Raw genomic sequence first — 18422 nt, 5'->3', positions numbered from 1 at the left:
CAGCTGTAGAAACTCTGCCAAATCAGACTGGAGCCTGGTGTTGCCATCCGGTTTCACCAGTCCTCAGTCAAATCGTCCAACCCATGCTAGCATGGAAAGCGGACGTTAAACGATGATGATGATGATGATGATACATATACATCCGGTTTCACCAGTCCTCAGTCAAATCGTCCAACCCATGCTAGCATGGAAAGCGGACGTTAAACGATGATGATGATGATGATATATACATATATATACACTACATATGTGGAAAATCGGTGTGTTTATTTGTGGCATTGTTATCTAATTCCTCCTACATCATTTTATTGATTTTGATGAAACTTGACACCTGGGTAGAACTCATATCTGGAAACCTCATGACACTTAGATTGTTGAAAAAATTCGAAAATACAGCTCCTGGAAGGGATCTTTATATCTACCTCATATAACTAATTTTTTTTAAACATCCAAGGGAAATAACCCATAGCGCCTGCAGAATATTTTTCTTAAACACTCAAGAGAAATACCTCATAGCACCTGCATTTACAGTTGTTAGTTTTTAGCAAAGCGATCAATATTTGATTCTTACGATCAGCGGACCTAATTCTGCATTTCACTACTCACAGTTTTCAACAATATTACTTTTATACTTTATTTGACACATGAGTAGAAGTCATGTCTGGAAACCTCATCACATACTTAGATTGTTGAAAAAAAAAATCGATAATAGTTGCCAGACTTTGATGCCTGGGGATGCTTCAGAATATTCTGAGTGGATGCTTATTCATAATAATGCTGAAGTGGAATTTCAAAATAAGTGTATCACTGTAAATCTGAGGGTGCACCATTGAAGAGTCAGGGGACAGTGCTGTCCAGTGCATCCCCTTGGCAATGTGCATTCTCAGAATCCCTAATAACTTGGAATAAAAACTTCTAATTAAGTCATTTTATTGTATGTGACATTTACAGACAATGCTTTCTCAAACCATCAAGCTTGAAGAATTGGCTGTTTTTCTACTTTTTTTTTGTACATTAACTATTTCTTTCCTGAAATTTATCACTGTATGCACTCTTATGTAGGTGATATCCACATTTCTTCAAGTGGTCACAACCAAGATGCATTTCATCACACCATGCCAGGAATCTCTGTTCCCTATTAACTTTTGTAGGGCTTAAGTTTCATGTTGCATGTCTCTGTCAATAGCATCAATGTAGTTGAAATCTCTGACATATAATACCTGATATGACCTGTTCTTCTGCACAATAACAGCAGCCAGCAAATTCTGTGTAGATCTTATTCATACGAAACTTCACCATTTCTCAGTAGATATATATATATATCACCCTTTAACAGAAGCTTAACAAACATACCCAGTAAAAATAGAGAATATAGTTTCAATTGAAAGAAAGAAATTCTGCCTTGAACCGACAGGCTCAAGAGTCAAGTGTTTAGGCTGAAAGTACAAGACTGCCCCTGAATAAGATACCAGTTCATTACAGGATGCCACACCTAGGTGCTACTGGTACTCATTTATAGCTGAGTGTGCTACAGTAAAGTGAAATAAAGAGTCTTGCTAAAGGGCTAAATGAAACAATATGCCACCTGATTTGAGACCCAAACCCTTGACCTAACAATCCTGAGCCTAATGCTTTTACCACTAAACTGTGTATTTTCACTGATCTCATTTAATTGTATTAAAAGCAGACACAACATTACACCCTCAATTTTCAGAAAAAAGTTCACAGGTTATAGACCCTGCACTTCCACAAATGTCAGGAATACTGACTCGTACTATGTAACCAATGGTTCTATATAAGAAACAATGGGTTTTCTAACACACACATACACACACCTGCATGCACATACACACATGGATGCACGCATGCACACAGGCATACATACACACACACACACACACACACATGCATGCATACACATACACACACACACACACACACACACACCACACCACACTACACACAGAGGACTCATAAAAAATAATAAAATGAGAAATGTTCTCTGCCTGATAAACAATCTTTGATATGAACATGACAGAATTGCAAGCTCATGCCTGTTATAAATTTAATACTTTGTGTCATTGGAAACATTAATATTATGGATTGTTAAAGCCAAATGAATTTGTGATCAATGTTTAGAAGGATCAACAAAGTACAATCATGAGTCTAATATTGGCCCCTTGTGGGTAATAAAAAAATAAGTACAATCATGAGCCTAATGCTTTCACAACTAAACTATATTTTCACTGATCTCATTTAATTGTATTAAAAACAGACACAACATTACACCCTCATTTTTCAGAAAAAAGTACACAGGTAATAGACCTTGTACGTCCACAAATGTCAGGAATACTGACTCGTATTATGTAACCAATGGTTTTATATAAGAAACAATAGGTTTTCCAGCACACACATGCATGCACGTGTATGCACACACACATGCACGCACATGTATACACACATGCATACACATGGATGCATACATGCATGCACGTATGCACATACACACACAGGGGACTCATAAAAAAAAAAATAAAAAGAGAAATGTTCTCTGCCTGATGAACAGGCTTTGATATAAGCATGACAGAATTGCAAGTTCATGCCTGTTATAAATCTAATACTTTGTGTCATTGGAAACATTAATGTTATGAATTGTTAAAGCCAAATGAATTTATGATCACTGTTTAGAAGGATCACCAAAGTACTGACTGGAAGCCTCTGTTGTTGCACGCCTACATGAAGTATCAGCCAAATCTCTCTCAAATCAAATGCAGCTGTCTTAAATAAGAAAAAGACAAATTAGAAAAATTAGTAACAACTCATATAAAAGGTGGAATGGTCAAGGCTGGGATCCCTTTGATCAAATGTCTGCTTATTCAAAGCTGATATGGAGCAAAGCAACAAAAACAAATCTTGACTCCCAACAGTTATCGTTCCCTTGACCATAGCCAAGCCATGTCCTTCCTTTATCATTTCTGTTGCAACAGTAGTTTTGCTACTTCCCTTCCACCCTTCCTTCTTATCCCTTAACCGTATGATCATAGGGCATTCATTGATGATGTTGCAACCAAATTTTGGTACTTTTCTGTCTTCTTCTGCCTTCAGTGAGTCAGAGAAATTGAGGTCTGGCCTGTCCACTTTTTGATGTTAACCTGGGCAACAACCAATCTGTTATGAGTTCTGGTCTAGCTGTCATCATCATGAATGTATCACGGGCAAGTTAGCTTGGTGGTACCCATTCCTCACCAAGCTGTTAGCCACAACTGTATGCCTCTACCTGAGATGTGCATTGTCTCTAAACACCAGACTGTTAACCTAACCAGGTTGCTCTGCTCTTGCCAGTCACCCTTTGGAATGCCTTACTTGGAGTCTTTTGCTTACTGGTGCAATATTAACATCATCTCACTTGGTTTAGCCCACCAGCTGAAGTTGGGTACTGAGGTGTGGCACCAGGGGTCATCAAGTGAAAGATTAGAAGTTGAATGAGGATCAGTGATGCCTGCCCACCTGACCATCCCTGGCAACGTGCATTTGTGAGATGCCAAAAAAGGTATTATCTCTATTCAGAGCCTCCTGCACCCCATCTGTTTCCCTGTATCTGCTTATTATAGAAAAGATTCAATTAATTGATTTTATTGGTGTCATCATCATCATCATCATCCTTTAACGTCCATTTCCATGCTAGCATGGGTTGGACATTTTGACCAGAGTTGACAAGCTGGAGAGCTGCACCAGGTTCCAGTCTGATTTGGCTTGGTTTCTATGGATTTATTTTTATGGATATATACTCATCATCATCATTTAATGTCCATTTTCTATGCTGGCATTATAATACCAGCATAATTATGCTGGTATTATAATAACCAATAATAAATATAGAGTAAAATCGTTGTCATCCAGTCTTGCCCCTTTACAGGTGCTGCTGCCACTCTTGTGCCAGTGTTGTGTACATAAAAAGTACCCAATGGTTGGCATTAAGAAGGGCATACAGCCGTAGAAACTGTGCCACAACAGACAATTGCAGCTGGCCAACTCCTGACAAACCATCCAAACGACGATGATGATAATGATGAGAAGCAGCGTTGGATTAACCATTAAGCAAAATAAACATGTGCTTAGGGCAGCAAGAGAAAGAGGGAGGGCACCACCAATGGTAAATGGTTTACGGCACAAAAGAAATTTCTATAAACTTGTTAAATAATATTCGAAGTGGTTTCTAATTATAATTCCGAAGTGTTCATGGTGTCATAGCGAGGATATGGTCAATAACTTATGACAATGCAAATATGAATAAAGTGAAAGTATATCAAAATAAACATCCCACTCTTAGGTTTGTTTCACTTTGAAAAATAAAAAAATTATTTTATGGTTTATTATTGTTTACATTTTGAATTACATATATATAGGGGGTACCAAAATCTTCTAAGTGCTTAGGGCCTCTATGGGCCTTAATCCGGCCTTGATGATGAGAGTCATATGAGTAAGTTAGTTATTGAGTATATATTCTTTTCAATGAGCTATGAAATTAGACCATTGCAGTAAAAAAGGGGCACTGTGGGCGTCTGTTTCAGAAGACTTAATATATTGGTTAGCAACTGACAAATTGATATTTGACACAGACACACAAGTATGTGCGCACATGTCACATACCCGATACAAACACTATCAGCTGTAGCAGTTATACTGTGTGCGTGCGCATCGCGCGCACACCTATATATATATTTATAAAATTTACATAACTTTACTCATTCCTTCGTACGTGTGTTATTTTACTCGGTCTGTGAATTTGTGGTAAATTTTCTCATATATCAGTTTATATACTTTTTGTCTTCGCATTCTTTTACAGCATCAGTACCTATATTTTCCCCTTTAAAGAGTATTTTAATGCATTTAAATAGATCGATTTATAAAATATTAATACAATCTTATATAAGCGGGCCCAGAAGTTAACTTATATGACATATAGCATAGCAGTCAGGTCTCCCTCAAACCGAACCCTACTATCCTACACTTTAGAAAGGACACAATGAAAAAAAAAATGATGTCACGGTTTGAACACTTTTCATCATGTCTCTTTCACTGGGACTGGCCTGGACCTAAACAACGCCCAACTATCTTATACAGTATAATTATATTTTTCACTTAATTTTTTTTTTAATTAATGATAATGTTTTCTTACAGCTGCAAAAGGTATGACTGTCACCACAAAAAAGGGATGAATGTATCTGACTTTCAATGCATGCTTTTGAATTTTTTAAAAAAGAGACAAGGATGGTAAATAAAATTAGTCGGCATCAACCAAGAGAAACCGCGGCGAGAGCCCGTCTGCTTCAGTTACCTTGATCATATTGCTTTCACATTATTTTAGAATGTAGCATGTTTTTATTTTTTTTAACTATAAAGTTTCATGTTTAAATTCTTTAATTTATCGTGCTGAAATACTTTTTCCAGTTACTTCATTTCAATTTTTTTTTTTTTCACGACTGACCGGAGGCTTTCTTACTACCCCCTCCCATATGTATTTATATAATCTCGATGCTTAACTAAGTTGGTGTCTATAGGAGTGTTTCGTTTCAAGTAAGTAGTTATCAGTTCATTTTCCAAATGACGTTCAAATGAAGACCTATGCAATATAATGTTGAATACATTTCAAATTTAGTGAAATTTATCTGGAGTATCATAACAGTTTCAGTTAAAGCTCTGAAATGTATATTCTTTTCACATGAAATATAATTATGCAATTGCTATTTCGCTCCTAACGGCTACAATGTTTAAGGTGAACCGATTTGTAATTGTTCCGGATAATTTGGGATTAATATTGGGAGAAAAAATTTAAATGCGATAAAACAAATTTAATTCAACAAAAGCCTAAACTTGGGATTTTTTAAGAGCCTGAAAAATCTCTTTAAAATTCAATGTCTCACTTGCATTTGTTATTAGGGTCCCTAAAAGAATCGGGTAATCGAAATACTTGAATCGGATGAAATATTTCTCGTCAGTTTGGCTTTATGTTAAAATAAACTTAATGGCTTGCTATGATTAAAAGGAAACGGCTATCCATTATTTTAAAAGGTTGATAGTTTTTATAAAAGTACATGCAATACTCATTGGACCCCTGTCTTTATAAGCCAACAACTATTATATCTTAATCACATTAGTGATAAATTTGAAACCTGATATAAACTGTTTAGACTAATACTGATCTTCCGATCTTTATGTTTGGGACATTTCCGTTTAATAATCATTCACAACACATCTTTTTTACTAAAATCATTGCAAAGTGTACTTTATAAGGGACATTTGGTAAATATTCAATCAATTGTACATTAGCATTAACAGCATTTATAATTTGAAGTAAATTAATCGTTAATAAATATGGAAAACAATTAGTGAAAGAAGTTTAATTGGAAGCAGAATGCCGTTTAATTAATAGTAAAACAGTTTTTAAAAGTATATTTTTATTTACGTAAAACCCAATCGAAGACGAAATTCTAAATATCTCGTTCTTTTGATTATTCCCGCTTGATTCTTCTCGGGACCCTCTAAATAGTATTACCAATATTTTTTAAAGCAATTCTTACGTTTATTTCTTAGGGTATCTATCCCTATGACTTAGGAAACTGTTATTTATCTTATCCATTTGATAATTTTTTGGCGGGGGATGAGTAAGCCACACTGAAGAAATGTTATAGTTTTATGTCATTTAAAAGAACAAGTACAATTATTACTGCAATTAGTTTATAAATGCACATTATTATTGTCTAAGAATGGTAGAAATTACGATACGCAAAAGTAAATCGTTTTCGCTATTGCTGAAAATATCTGTTGGGAACTTACATTTAAAAAAAATATCTTCAGTTCACTTGTTATTACGCCGCATCCTCAGCTAACATTGATTTTATTTATCTATTTTATATTTCCCTATCATTTATTAAATGTGGCAGATATTGCAGTTGAGGTCCATCAATGTAAATATTGTATATCTTACAACAAGCACCATAAAACAAGGTATTTCTTGCTTTGCAGTTCGCCGCATTGCAAGCATACATGTGATATTGTGTATTTGTTTGGCAACAGATTCGGAATTAGCTCAATTGTGCATAAAAGTATTCTGTTATGATGATGCTCATAATGTTTTTATTGAACTCCAATGGTTTCCAAATTTTTACCTGAACCATAAGGAAAAACGAAAGTATTCAATACTGAAATTTACCGTAAGAAAATGAAAACATTATGTTGTCTACTTTTTCTTTTATTATAAAATATAATTCAATCGAGAAACACTTATCTCAATATTCATAATACATATCTCAATATTCTATTCATATTTCTTCGATATAAATAAACAATGTGACTTTTTTTCCACACTAGTCCTAATTGAGCATACCTACGTTCAAAACTGTTCAACTTGTGACTGTCCCATCTCTTCCTAAATCGGACTGACATTGTGTCGTTTTCCCCCACTTCTTTTAAGACTGTGGTGATTGATTTGATGGAAATTTGTTTAATAGTTCTTATTATATATATTACTAAATGTATAGACTCCGTTTTGACCCGTCTACAGGTTCATTGTTGTGTATAGTCCCAAATCAACTGTGACTGAGAAATGTTATTACTAGTTTGTGTAAAAATTGAGTTATTTTTAAGTAGCAAGCAAAACTACATTATTGCAGAAAATTGAACGAAAAAGAATAAGATACCCAAGGTTTTCTATTTGTTATGACTCTGTTTTATTTATATATCTACCGTTACATAAGCTAACATATTATTCTTAAGACAATAGCGTGTGATTTGAAGGAGTTTTGGCTACTATTTCTGATACTTTGAGTGACCTCACGAATGGTCCCTTTTGAGAGGCACTTCGAAATCAAATCTGAGAGTGGTATTTTGTGGCGACTTAGTGGTGAACTCTTAGTGTACCTAATATCTACTTCTATTATTTCATGTTATGCTTCTTAAGTTCTTATTAAAGGTGTAAACACTACGGAGTCGTGTTTTCTTCATCTAAATGCCATGTTTCATGTTGGAGTGAAAACGGAACTGCGTCGGAAAACCTTGACTTTTATTCTAGTTAATTCAAAAAAGCATTTCTAAGATTTTTACAAAGTAGTTTACTAATTATTGCGAGAGCGAGGATTGTTTATGGTACACGTGGTTTTGGGTTCTAGTCTTGATGGGGTTTGACAGATATTTAAAAAAAAACAAAATGTAAACCTACAGGTTTACCTAATTTACCAACAAGTTCCTTGTGTCCACGAAAACCCGTGTCGTGCCTCGTACTAAAAAAAAAATGTAGGGTTCTGTTTAAGATGTAGTACCTATTTAATATAGAAGTCGGCTTTCTGTAAATATTTTAGTTGTCTAATATTGTATTAGAAAATTTAATCTCGACATTCTTTCATTTTATGACCAGAAAATGAAAGAAATATTTACAGTATTTGTTAATTTCGAGGTGGACGTGTCGGATACCTTGCCCCAGCTATAGATTTCTGCTTTCAACAACGGAAATTACGATTTTGTACCCCCCACCAAATGCTAACCCCAACTAATTTTCAGTTTTTAATTCATTTTTATAATTAAAAAAAAATTTCCTATTTAAACTTTTTTTTTCAATGTCGATTACTAGCAATAGTTTCCCGCTTTCATTTTATAACCCTAAACGAAGGAATACTAAGGTTATATGTTCTCCGAGATTGTTTGTAAACAGTTAAGATATCTGGCGATGTTTGACAGTAAACACAACAATTTTGTAAGCTCCTAACAGGAAATGACGTTTTAAAGCTTTGTTACTTTAAAATTCTCCGTCAACTATTTTCAGGTTCCCACTGTTTTTTTTCCCTTCGGTGTAATTTAGCTTCATTCTTCATTTCGTTTGTTAAGAGAAATAATTACTGTAGAAAATCCTTGATGATATTAGGAATTGAATTGAAATATTGGGAAAATATTGTTTATCCTTTTATGGTCAATAGTACTAGAGTGGGGATAAGCAAATTTACTTTTAGATCACAGAAAAAAAAAAAAAGAATGCAAGAAGCTGTAGCTGTCTCTTAAAAAAATAATTTGTGGATTTATCAAAGGAGGAAGAACAGCATCTATGATCTTTTTTCTGCCAATCCTCTGAGATTGTCTACGACCCATGTAGACCATGGCAGGATTTGAACTCGGAATGCAAAGAGTTAGAACAAATACTGTGAGGTATCCTTTACGATACTCTAATGGTTCTCTACCAGTTGACTGCACTAGACTGGTACTTTATTTATTAACCTTGGAAAGAAGGCATAGCTAGCCTTGGAAGTATTTGAACTTGGAGTGCTGTGCAGTATTAATTTACCAATAACAAATGACTGCCAATTCATTCTTTGGTCAGTTATTAGGTTTTATACATTAACAGCTCTCCATAATTAAAAGGGCTGGAAGCTAGATTCTAATTTAACAATTTTTGCGTGGCGTTTTGTGATGAATATGCTTCGTTTTTCTCTTAATACAGGGAACCTTACTTTTGTGATTAAGGACAGGAACAATGACTGCAAAAGCCACCAGTGTGCTGTCCAAAATTCGGATTTTAATGAAAAGCAAACAATTTGTGAATGAAATTGTTCATGCATATATCATTCCACACCAAGATGCACATCAGGTAAGTGAAAACTATTAGTAAACATCCAGCTTTAAACACCTTTACTCCTGCATCTTGCAAATCCTTTTCTTAAGCATTAATGAAATTGAAACAGTTGTGAAAAATACAGGCAAGTATATAGTTTAAATTATATGTATGTATAAGGCAGCAAGCTGGCAGAATCGTTAGCATGCTGGGCAAAATGCTAGCAGTATTTTGTCTGTTTTTACATTCTGAGTTCAAATTCTGCCGAGATTGACTTTCTCTGTCATTCTTTTGTGGGTCAATAAAATAAGTACCAGTTGAGTACTTATGTCGATGTAATCAACTTACCTCTTCCCAAAACAGGCATATTTATTTACTGTGAAGTTTCATGTTTTATACAAGTTGTTTAGAAAACAGAGGAGTTCCACAATTTCTTGTTGAACAACCTGCACAGATAATTTGCTTATAGTGACCAAATGTTTGTGCTGTATATTAGCTTGATTCCACCTTCAAATTGACATTGCCTGTACAGGTGCATGGGTGCGAAGTGGTCACATGTCTAAGTGTTCACTGAGCAACATGAAATGAAGTGTTTTGCTTAAGAACATTACACATTACCTAGTCTGGGAATCAAAATCACAATTTTATGACTAAGTGCATAGCCTAACCATTAGTTTCTATTCCAAGTTGGTACCCTGTTAGGTTTGGTTTTCTGATTCCAGTCTTTGCAAACTTCACACTATTTATCACTATATCAGTAATTATGGCTTTAATAAGGGCAGTAGATTAGCAAAATCAGCAAAGCAGTGGACTAAACTGTTGCAGTATCCAGTTATATTCTGAGTTCAATTTCTGCTTAAGTTGACTAATCTTTCATCCTTCCAGTGTTGATAAAATAAGGACTTTGGTTGATAGGATTGACTACACTCCACTCAGGATGTTTTGTATGTTTGAACAATACTAAACACAATATATCATTTATTAAAATTTATCCCTTGGTAATTGACTAAAGAATATTTTTAAAATATGGTGACACAAGAGTAATTTGTGTGTATGTGTTGAAAGTATAGCTCAGATAAACAGGTGTCTACTGGTTTCTGTTTGAGTTAATCTAAACTTTTCCTCCAGAAATTCTCTAGATTTGGGTCACTCTATGCAGTATAACTTGACTGGTTGAAGATAGCGTGTAAACTCGATGTTTACACATGATCTTGTTAAATAGTTTTGATAGAAACATTTTATACTGTGGTTTTTGCATGGAATGGACAAGCTATTCCTTATGGACATCATGACAAGCTTTTCTTTCTCTTCAGTCATATTCTTACACATGGCAAGCCATAGTATGCTGGCAAAAATTTGGAGAGGTTCTATATAATGAATATCATAAAGCACCCCAAAATCATAATAGACTGATTCTCAAGTGTATCACATTTGTGTGTTAGCTGTCGCTATTCAGTTACTGCAATGTGGTTATTCTGACACATGTATGGATCTGTTGTGATCAACATGTTTGCTGTAATGAATTCAATGACTTTTGATGTATAACTTATTCTTGTTGTTATCTTTCTTATATTTCTGGAAATTTCATCTTCATTTATTTATGTTGCATATTAACAACACCAGCTCAAAACATTAGTTTCCTTTTTTTCCACATATGCAATTTGAATTGAAAGCAAAACAAACATTACGAACTGAAGCTATAACAACAGATTGGAATAATCTGGTGACATACTAGCATGGATGCTGATAACAAATTAAAGTAGTGATAGTCTACTTAAAGGATGGAGAAAATAGGATTTGAACCAATAACTATCAGAAGTTCCAATTCTATAAAATCTATAGTTATTTGTATACTCAGTAGTAAACAGTGTTTTGCTTATTACAATACATATTTTGGTTATTGAGCCTTGTCCTTAAAAGTTACTTATACATAATGTTTGCAAACATTGTAAACTGTGAATCCCCGGTTATTGTTGTAGTATGCTGTTTGATTTTCCAGTATTTTGTGAAAACCTGTCTGGCCATGGGGAAATATTACCTTGGTTGGCAACAGGAAGGGCATCTGGCCATAGAAAATTTGCCTCAGTGAACTCCATCTGACCCCTGCATGCATGGAAATGTAGGTGTTTAAATTATATCTACTTTTGACTGCCAAATTTGTAACAAAAAGCTTATATAAGCTATTTGAATTAGAACATTGGCTTTTTGATTGTGTATCTAGTCTTTTCGAACATTTTTTAAAAATAGAATAATGTAAAAATCGAAGAATAGCATAAAATAGCATAAAAAATAGATTGAAACTGAATTTAAGAAAATTAAAATAAAATATATAAAGTAGAAATTATAGTAAATAATTAGAATCATGAGAAATATTTTTTATGTTTTTTTTTATTTGTTTGTCATTGGACTGTAGCCATGTTGGGGCACCATATTGACTGGTTTAGTAGTAGAAATCAGCTTTAGTACTTATTTTTAGTCTGGAACTTATTCTATTGATTTCTTTGCCAAATTGCTAGGTTTACAAGGATGTAAACAAATCAACATTGATTGTCATGTGCTGGTAGTGGGAAAACAAACACATATGTATATATATTTTTTTAATGACACAGGCCTCCGCCTGGGGTGTAGCCAGCCCACTTATGCGTACCTTCCTTCATTGGACACAAAACTCCACTTGCGAAGACCTGTTGAGGCAAGTGAAATCGGAATTGAAATCGAACTAAATTTGACGACTGGCACCCATGCCAACATCGTCTCCTTCATTGGACACGAAACTCGGCTTGTGAAGACCTGTTGGGGCAAGCGAAAGCGAAATTGTGATGGCACCTGTGCCCAGCGTCGCCTTCCTGGCACATGTGCTGGTGGCATGAGTAAAGACATTCGAGTGGGATCGTGCCAGTGCCACTGGACTGGCTCCTGTGCAGGTGACATGTAAAATACACCATTTTGAGCGTGGCCGTTGCCAGTACCACCTGACTGGCCTTCGTGCCGGTGGCATGTAAAAGCACCCACTACACTCTCGGAGTGGTTGGCTTTAGGAAGAGCATTCAGCTGTAGAAACTCTGCCAAATCAGATTGGAGCCTGGTGTAGCCACCTGGTTCACCAGTCCTCAGTCAAATCACAACCCATGCTAGCATGGAAAGCAGATGTTAAATGATGATGATGACTGTTTCCTTCTATCAAATTCATTTGAGGGTATAGTAGAAGACACTTTCCCGACGTTCCATGTAATGGGACAGAACCTGCAACTATGTGGTTGCAAAGCATTCTTTTTAACCATACACCCAAACCTGCACCTATAGTGTCTTGTCTATCTGGCCTTGTGTGTGTGTGTGTGTGTCTGTCTGTCTGTCAAGTTATACTAAAAACAATTTAACATTAAGCAGAAGAATTACTCAATATTTTTTTTAGTAGAGTACATGTTATAATTTTACAAGAAGTGAAAAAAGCAGTGAATTTCAAGTTTTAACCTGCTAGCTCTCTATTTTGACTATTTAGGTGGCGGGCCAAAGCTTTGAAATCACTGTCACTCCTCTAATAAAGTGAACTAATATTTATTTAAAAGTCTGTTAGAAAACTTTAACCCTTTCGTTACTGTATTTATTTTGAGATGCTCTGTATTTCTTTCAATTACTTTAAATATAACAAATAATTTACTAAAATAACTTAGTTATCATTCAGCTAGTGTTAGGAACATAAATTGTGACTAAGGTTTGGTGGAAGATTTTAATTCAAAACTTATGAAAACAAGACATTTGTACTACAGAGCCAGAGCTGGTTTCAGCCGGGTTGGTAACGAAAGAGTTAAAATGGTAAATAGGAAACCTCTACAACATCACTTGATCTAATAACAAACAAATTTCCCCGAAACTATACATTTTCAATGTTACTAAAGAGCACATAGGATAATGTAGCTGAAAATATGCTTTCTGGAAGTAAGGGTAAGATTGTCATTGTTTTAGTATTCAATCAGGGCTGAGCTGGAACTAAACAAATTGGCAGAGGAGTGCAAAAAAGTAACTTCTTTTGTCCTCCAGCTTCCAACTTGTGATTTGGTCACAGGTTTTTGATTGTTCTGATCAAGAAAACTTAAGGTACAGCAGTAGGTAGATGAACGACTAAGTGGGATCAACATATCTGTTGTTCCAGATACACCATATCTGTCTTGCTGAGGATCATCCTTTGATTGTAATTTTGAGGTAAAGGAGGGAGATATTCTCAATTTTTCAGTTTCCTAGATGTTAGATAAATCTTTATTCAGCAGTTTCTGTTTCCAGATTTTTGCACACAAGAAATTCTAGCTGTTTAAGGTATTCATAAAATTAAAGATTAAAAAAAAAATCTTCTTGTATCTTGTGCTTTGCTTTATTGTTGCTATTATGTAACATATTCATTAGTGCATATTCAGTACCTTTATTGAATTTCACCAGGAGTCTATATCTTGTGTCTCAATTTTGCATTTTATATTTCTGGAATCAATAAAATAAGCACTGGGTGACCTAGGTTTGGTTTAATTGCTTACAACCCATTCCCAAAATTGATGGTTTTGTGCCAATGTAAAAAAAACAAAACTAATGGAATGTTTTTTTAACTTGATTTCAGAGTGAATATATTGCACCGTGTGATGCCCGGCTTAAATTTATATCTGGATTTACAGGATCTGCAGGTGAGTATAGTTTTATTGTGAGTGTAAAGTGTATGTACAGATGTGTGTGGGTTTTGCTACTTGATTCAAGTCTGTATAGTCACAAACTCAGGACCATGTCTGTGTTAAATTAGTATGATGTTACATTGGGCTTAGATTTTAAGTTGAAAGATTGAACTATATAAAAGATTATTTCTACTGATGGACAATCCTTTCAGAATGTCCTTTGTCTACTCTTTCATTGTCATTTATTCACACAGTGTATTATTTGTTTCCATTTTATTTCTATGCTATAGGAACTGCAATTGTAACGGACACCAAAGCTGCCCTTTGGACAGATGGTCGTTATCATCTTCAAGCTCAACAAGAAGTGGATGAAAATTGGGAGATAATGAAGGATGGTAAGTTTCCAAACTTAAATTTAGTTTAAACAATGAACTTTTTCCATGAAGCACTTGTCTCTTTTTTTAATTTATCTTTTCTCTTGTGAGAACAATAGATTAAACTTTATCTGTTTTTATACATATTTCCATATATTTTCAATTTCTGAGCAGTTTTTATAGCTAAACACATTTCTTGTGGCTAATCACTAAACTGTAAAATAGAGAGTGAAACCTTTTTATATTAGGTAAATTTAAAGTGGTGAGCTAGCAGAATAGTTAGCACACTGGGCAAAATGCTTAGCATTTCGTCCGTGTTTACATTCTGAGTTTGAATTCCTCCGAGGTCAACATTGCTTTTCATCCTTTTGGGGTTGATTAAATAAGTACCAGTTGAGCACTGGGATCAATGTAATCGACTTGCCCTTACCCCTAAAAAAATTTCAGGGCTTGTGCCTATAGTAGAAAGGATATTAGGTAAATTAGAAACAAACAATTGTTTATTTCTTAGGGCACAGTACAATGGTTGACCTCATGACTAACCAGTAATCCAACATCTTAATTTTGCATCTGTGTAATTTTTTTAATCTCAAGACATCAGTTATGATTCTGTTATGGATATCAAAATGAGAATACACTGGAGTAATTTTCTGTTGCCTTTACTACATAATAACTCGAAATTGTTGCAGCTGTTGTTAAAGCAGGTAAGCAGATAATGTCAAACTCTAACTCAAATTGGCACTGTCCTGTAAATTTGATAAAGTATTAGGTCATCGCATAAATAATGCATATTTTTTTCAATTGCATGAACTAAAAGTCGAAGGGGGATGAGATAAACTACCTGCATCAACTTACTAAAAAAGCAGGTAGTAATTTTACTTAGTACTTATTCTTTGTGCCAGTTATGAAGAGTGCATGTTATGAAGTTATGAAGTTCGATTCTAAGTTATTTTTTCAAAGCTGTAATGGAAATGACAAAGGAGCATCTTTGGCATATTTTGCTTTATGAGTTCAATAAAGACAGTAGCGCAACGGAAAGTGTGAGGAATATTAATGCAGTATACGGGGATCGGACAACAAGCGTGAGCCAGTGTCAGTGGTGGTTCCAGAAATTCCAAGCTGGAAACTACAGCCTAGAGCCTCGTCCTGGAAGGTCTGTAGAGCTTGATGAGGATGTCCTGCAAACCCTGGTGGAACAAAATCTCATCGTAACTGATGAGAAACTAGCAGAGAAGCTTGGATTTGGTCATTCAACCAGTTATTCAAGTCAGCACTAGAAGAAAAATGACCATCTTTCTTTTCAAGTTGAAAAGTGTTCTTCCATCAGTTTAATGCTCGGCCACATACAGCAAGGATGACATTCCAAAGGCTGGAGTTGTTTGAAAGGGAAATGATGCCCAACCACCATAATCGCTGGGCATGCCCCATCTGATTATCATTTATTCTGCAGTCTTCAAAATCATTTGAATGGAAAAAATATGAATTCTGTAGATTAGGTCAGAACAGTACTGGAGGAGTATTTTTCATTACGGACAAGTGAATTTTGGAAGAGGGTCTTTGCAAGTTTACCAGATAGATGGAAGTGCATTGTAGAAAACGGAGAGTATATCTTAGATTAAAAAAGAATTTTGCTTATCTTAATCTTGAAAAATAAAAGAATAAAAAGACCACATTTATGGGATGACCCAATACAATATATATCTTTGATTTACTAATCTGAATATAAAAAAGTCAAGCACAGAGAAATCTTCAGTCCTTGTATGAGATACTCAACATTCCTTGCTCCATTTTACTTGGTAGTAGCAGAAATAAAAGTGAATGATAGTACAGAGCGCAAATTGTATTTGGGGTTTCATATGCTAAAATCCAAGACTTGTCAACCTTATTGTCATGTTGTCTTATATGGACATCTGTATGTTGTGTTTCTCATCAATACAATTTACTTTCAAATAGCTCAGGCCACCTGACTGTCATCACCATCTAATGTTGGCATGGGTTGGATGGTTTGACAGGAGCTGGAAAGCCAGAGGACTGTACCAAGCTCTTGCTTTGGTATGGTTTCTCTGACTGGATGCTCTTTCTAATGTGAACTGCTTTACGAAGTGTACTGAGTGATTTTTTTTTTTATGACATCAGCAGCAGTGAGATCACCAAATACTTGCAAGACAATGACCCTTCTCGAATGAGAGAGGAAGTGTTATTGAGGGAGCTGGTTTTGTGCCAGGTGCTGAGAGGTTAAACTATTATATAGAGAAAAATGGGTGTCTTGCTGAAGAGGAGGTACATTGGTTACCCCAGTTGGAGAGAGAGAGAGAGGGAGAGAAAATGGTGAAGATATGGCAGGGTCTACTTTCAATGTACAAGGAAGTGAATGTAAGCAGAGTGGTGCAGAGGATTGGACAGGGCAAGTGATTAGGGAGTTCACGAGAGTGTAAAAGAACTGGTGGGAAAGGAGAGTAGAACGTGAATGCAGTGAGTGGTGGACATGGGTATATAGCAGAGTAGCAGGATAGCAATGATATAGTTTGCAGGGGAAGGACGAGAGAGAGGGAGAGAGAAAGAGAGAGAGAGATGACAAAGCGGTGTTGTGGCTCAGGAGTGGGTGGAGGAGAAAGAAGCATAGAGTATGATGAGATGTGGTTTGGTACAGGATGGGGTGGCAGTTGAATTAATGTAATGTGTGGCTGGAGAGCACATATCTCTTTAAAATTAATAAGTTGTTCATTAACTTGCTGTACTAGGATTAACTATTAAGCTCTTTGAAGCTTTAAGTAAAAGTGAAATTTGGTTGTTGGCTGGTTTGATTTATCTGCTGTTTTTGTTATTGAGAAATCAAAATATTGTATGTTAGCGCACACCACATATTGGTGTTCATATTTCAGAGTTTGTGATTTGCATTTAATTTTTAGATGAAGTTGGTGTATTTATAACATTAATTTCAAAGCCATGAACGTTATTGTGTTATTCCACTGAAGGAAGAAAAAATTTAGCATGAGAAAAAGGCATTTGTAGTAAAACAAGAGTTCAATCAGCCATTCAGTTTATTGAATATTTTGCCTTTTCCTTACTGTTATGGAGAGAACTATATAAAAAAAAAAAATACAAAAAAATCAAAAATTACATTGTGAATAATTTTACTATCTTAAATGATAGATATATCTAGATGATATATATATAAATATATATATATATATATATACTTAATGCATTTAGAAAGTAATAAATGTGATTATTTTTCTTCTATTAATTTCCAGCTTTGTTCCTGTTTAAAGGAAAGTTTTGTTTTAAAATTCAAGTCATTCATTTTCATTGTTATATATGAAGAATATCTTTCTTTCCAGGTATTCCTGATACCCCAACTAAAACTGAGTGGCTTGTAAAGGTATGTTAAGTTTAATTTAATCTAATAGATATTTAATATAGCCATCTTATTAATGTGTCAATGAGACATAGGTGAGAATATAAATGTGACTATGAGAACCTTATGGAATTTTAACCTGTCATCATCATCATCATCATCGTTTAACGTCCGCTTTCCATGCTAGCATGGGTTGGACGATTTGACTGAGGACTGGTGAAACCGGATGGCAACACCAGGCTCCAGTCTGATTTGGCAGAGTTTCTACAGCTGGATGCCCTTCCTAACGCCAACCACTCAGAGAGTGTAGTGGGTGCTTTTACGTGTCACCCGCACGAAAACGGCCACGCTCGAAATGGTGTCTTTTATGTGCCACCCGCACAAGCCAGTCCAGGGGCACTGGCAACGATCTCGCTCGAAAATCCTACAGGAGCCAGTCA

At 35.2% G+C, this 18422-nt stretch overlaps 1 protein-coding gene across 9 annotated transcripts in view; it reads left to right on the top strand.

Moving 5' to 3' along the window:
• LOC106872342 (xaa-Pro aminopeptidase 1) overlaps positions 1 to 18422 on the top strand; it is a 79624-nt gene that overhangs the window by 34585 nt on the left and 26617 nt on the right. For 2 of the 9 annotated variants that reach the window (XM_014919299.2, XM_014919294.2), the window contains exons 2-5: positions 9488 to 9634; positions 14202 to 14265; positions 14541 to 14645; positions 17966 to 18006. In XM_014919299.2, coding sequence (XP_014774785.1) covers positions 9521 to 9634; positions 14202 to 14265; positions 14541 to 14645; positions 17966 to 18006 — 324 coding nt within the window. In that variant the 5' untranslated portion in view covers positions 9488 to 9520. Of the gene's footprint in view, positions 1 to 4661; positions 4792 to 5422; positions 5578 to 7108; positions 7215 to 8702; positions 8819 to 8860; positions 9363 to 9487; positions 9635 to 11603; positions 11718 to 14201; positions 14266 to 14540; positions 14646 to 17965; positions 18007 to 18422 lie in introns of those variants that run through there. The other 7 variants (XM_014919292.2, XM_014919295.2, XM_014919293.2 and 4 more) reach the window with 7 other exon arrangements.

The sequence above is a fragment of the Octopus bimaculoides genome, chromosome 2 (assembly GCF_001194135.2).
Source record: "Octopus bimaculoides isolate UCB-OBI-ISO-001 chromosome 2, ASM119413v2, whole genome shotgun sequence".
Classification (NCBI taxonomy): domain Eukaryota; kingdom Metazoa; phylum Mollusca; class Cephalopoda; order Octopoda; family Octopodidae; genus Octopus; species Octopus bimaculoides.
This window is presented reverse-complemented; position numbering and strand designations above follow the sequence as displayed.